This window comes from Echinops telfairi, unplaced genomic scaffold, assembly GCF_000313985.2.
Source record: "Echinops telfairi isolate 266 unplaced genomic scaffold, ASM31398v2 ScPeMD7_7457;HRSCAF=8495, whole genome shotgun sequence".
Classification (NCBI taxonomy): domain Eukaryota; kingdom Metazoa; phylum Chordata; class Mammalia; order Afrosoricida; family Tenrecidae; genus Echinops; species Echinops telfairi.
Window position 1 is genome coordinate 43,011,375 of NW_022111357.1, and position 2,570 is coordinate 43,013,944.

Genomic DNA, 2,570 nt, shown 5'->3' on the forward strand with positions numbered 1-2,570 from the left:
GGGAAGGCGTACTCACTCGTTCCTGATGAAGGCGTATTTATTGATGGTTTCGATGACATCTTTGAAGAGGATCTTGGAAGTCAGGGTGTAACCATGGTGCACAATGGGCTCCCCTTCGGGCCCATCCCAGCAGTCCACTATGGGTGGACAGGGCCACAGGTCAGCACCAGCCTCCTCACCAGCCAGAGTGCAGACAGGCCGCGGAGCTGATGGACCCCAACTGAGGACCATCCACCTACCCAGCGATTACACTGCGGGGAGCCCCTGACCGGCTTCTCATGGCCCAGCCCACGGCAAGAGGCTGCCCAGGCCCCAGGGGAGGGCCCGGCAGCCCCTCGAGGTGGCGGCTGCTCACCCTCCACGCAGCGGCAGCCGGCCTGCAGGACCCGGGCGTACATGTCCACGCGGGACTGGGACATGAGCTGGTCACCCACGAGGTAGGTGTTGTGGGATGAGGTGATGAAGTAGTGGCTCAGCGGGAGGCTCATGTCCTGGTGCACGCTGTGGTGGGCCGGGTTGAAGATGTCTCCTGCCGGGCTTCGAGTGTAGTTGGTGAAGCCTGCCAAAGGTGGGGGAGGGTGGTCAGTCCTGTGTGTGGTCAGTCCCGGACTGGTCGAGCAGGGGCCTCAGATCAGAGCCACCCACCCTACCCACCGCATGGGGGCCACTAGGTCTGGCCACTGCCTCGTGACCAGCTCGTGTTGGGGCCCATGGTCCCGGGACAGTGGACACTCATGCCCAGCCCCCACTCACCATCAATTCCCAGCACTCCTTTGCTCTTGTTGTCCGGGCAGGGTTCAAACTGCTCGATGATGTCCCGGCAGCCCTCAAGGGTCACGCCTGTCATCTGGGCAGATGGAGGGAGGGAGGCAGGCTGCATCACAACTCTCCCGGACTAACCTCCGGCAGCACCTGACCCTCCCCATGGCCACTGTCCCCCATCTTCTGATCATCCAGCAGACTCAGAGGCCAGCAGAGGATGGATGGGGGATGGGGTGCAGAGAGCCAGGCTGAGTCCTAGCCTTGGGGAATGCTGGGGGCATAAGGAGGCCCCTGTTTTCTACCCCAGGTCTACCCACAGGTGCTCGTGATGCCGCCAAGGCCAGAAACCCAGGTTTCTGGTGGCAGGAATGTGTACCCCAGGGGATGAGGGCAGGGGACGTGGTGTCCTGAGGTTGGCATGACCACCAGATCATCCATGGGCAGGCAGGGGCAGGCTACGGCGAGGGCTGTTTGGAAGGGAACCTTCCCCGGGTTCCGGTGGGGGTCCAATGCCTGGGAGGGGTGGGGCTGACCTTAACCAGGATCTTGCCCTTGAGCATCTCTGGAGAGGGAAGCTGGGTGAAGTCCTCTCCGCTCACGGACGACAGGTCCAGCTTGTCCCCGAGGATGTCAGTCAGGTACTGGGCCATCTTCTTCTGCTGGACAACACTGCAGTGGTTCTCGATGGACAGAATCACCGGGTACCTGTGGCCCAACGGCAGAGGAAGCTGAGCGATGCATGACTGACCTGGGAGAGGCTCTTCCTTGAGAGGCCTGTACCGACGGGGCTGCCAATGCCTGGAGGAAGGGGCCTCCAGTAACTGAAAACCCACTGAGTGGGCGGGAAAGGGGCTGGCAGACCCGGGCACGTGGGCAGAAGATGCACATTTCATCTCTCAGTAAGAAAAAAGAAAGGCAATTAATAATGCCAGAAAAACAAAAGGCAACCCCAGAGAAATCCACGTTTGGAAACCACGCAGTCAAGGAACTACATGGAGCAATAGACAGCCGGTGAGAGAGATGGCCCTTTGGCTTACACAGGGGACACTGCCCTTGGACGGTTTGTGGTCCCAACATGGGCCCCATGAGGACATAAGCCTAACACAAAACATCATCTGGGGGGGTGCGGCTGTTACCTGCAGGTGTAGAATGGGGAGTGGACTGTGGGACTTTACATGATGAGCTCCTCACTTTGTTTGTTCTCAAACCATGCACACGATCCTAAGTTTTACCCCCAGACAACCATGGTTCTTTTACAGAGCATGACCTCAACAGAGAGGGCGCGAGCCTGAGCAAGGGTCGGGGGAGTGCTGTCACAGGAGGAGTGGGGGGGGGCAAGCTTGGAGCATAAGTATGCTTCCCATCCTCCACTGCCCAGGCTAGAGACTGAGCCCTGGAGCTCCAGGCCTTGTGGGGAGACCAGAAGCCCACAAGGATGATGTGGGCATGTCTGTCTGGAGACTGCAGCTGGACCTGGTTCCTTGACTGCAGGATGCCCCTGCCCCAAACTATCCTCCCCCCATCCCTCCTGGCAGCTGAGACAGCCCAGGCTGCCCCTCCGGGAGGGACGCTGCCAGGATGGCCTTAATCAACCCGCCTCTCCTCCTGTCCTATTCGATTAGCTCCTGACTCGACGTCAACCCTGGCTTAATGGAGACCTGAAGGTAGCTCTCTAAGTAAAGGGGATGGTCTTCAATTTCCAGAACCTAAATTGAATTTCGTGCGACGGTGTCTGTAGCCACAGCTGAGTGACAGCAAATTGAGTTCGGATGCTTCTTGGGGATAATTAGGACCAAAGCCAGGCGGGC

The 2,570-nt window shown here is 59.2% G+C and overlaps 1 protein-coding gene across 1 annotated transcript in view; it reads right to left on the reverse strand.

Annotated features, from left to right (window-relative positions):
- The window catches only part of PLCH2 (phospholipase C eta 2), a 69,850-nt gene that overhangs the window by 15,870 nt on the left and 51,410 nt on the right, over positions 1–2,570 (reverse strand). The window contains exons 7-8 of the mRNA XM_045299222.1: positions 1,995–2,050; positions 1,296–1,467 (exon numbers count right to left, since the gene is read on the reverse strand). Coding sequence (XP_045155157.1) covers positions 1,296–1,467; positions 1,995–2,050 — 228 coding nt within the window. The remainder of the gene's footprint in view (positions 1–1,295; positions 1,468–1,994; positions 2,051–2,570) is intronic.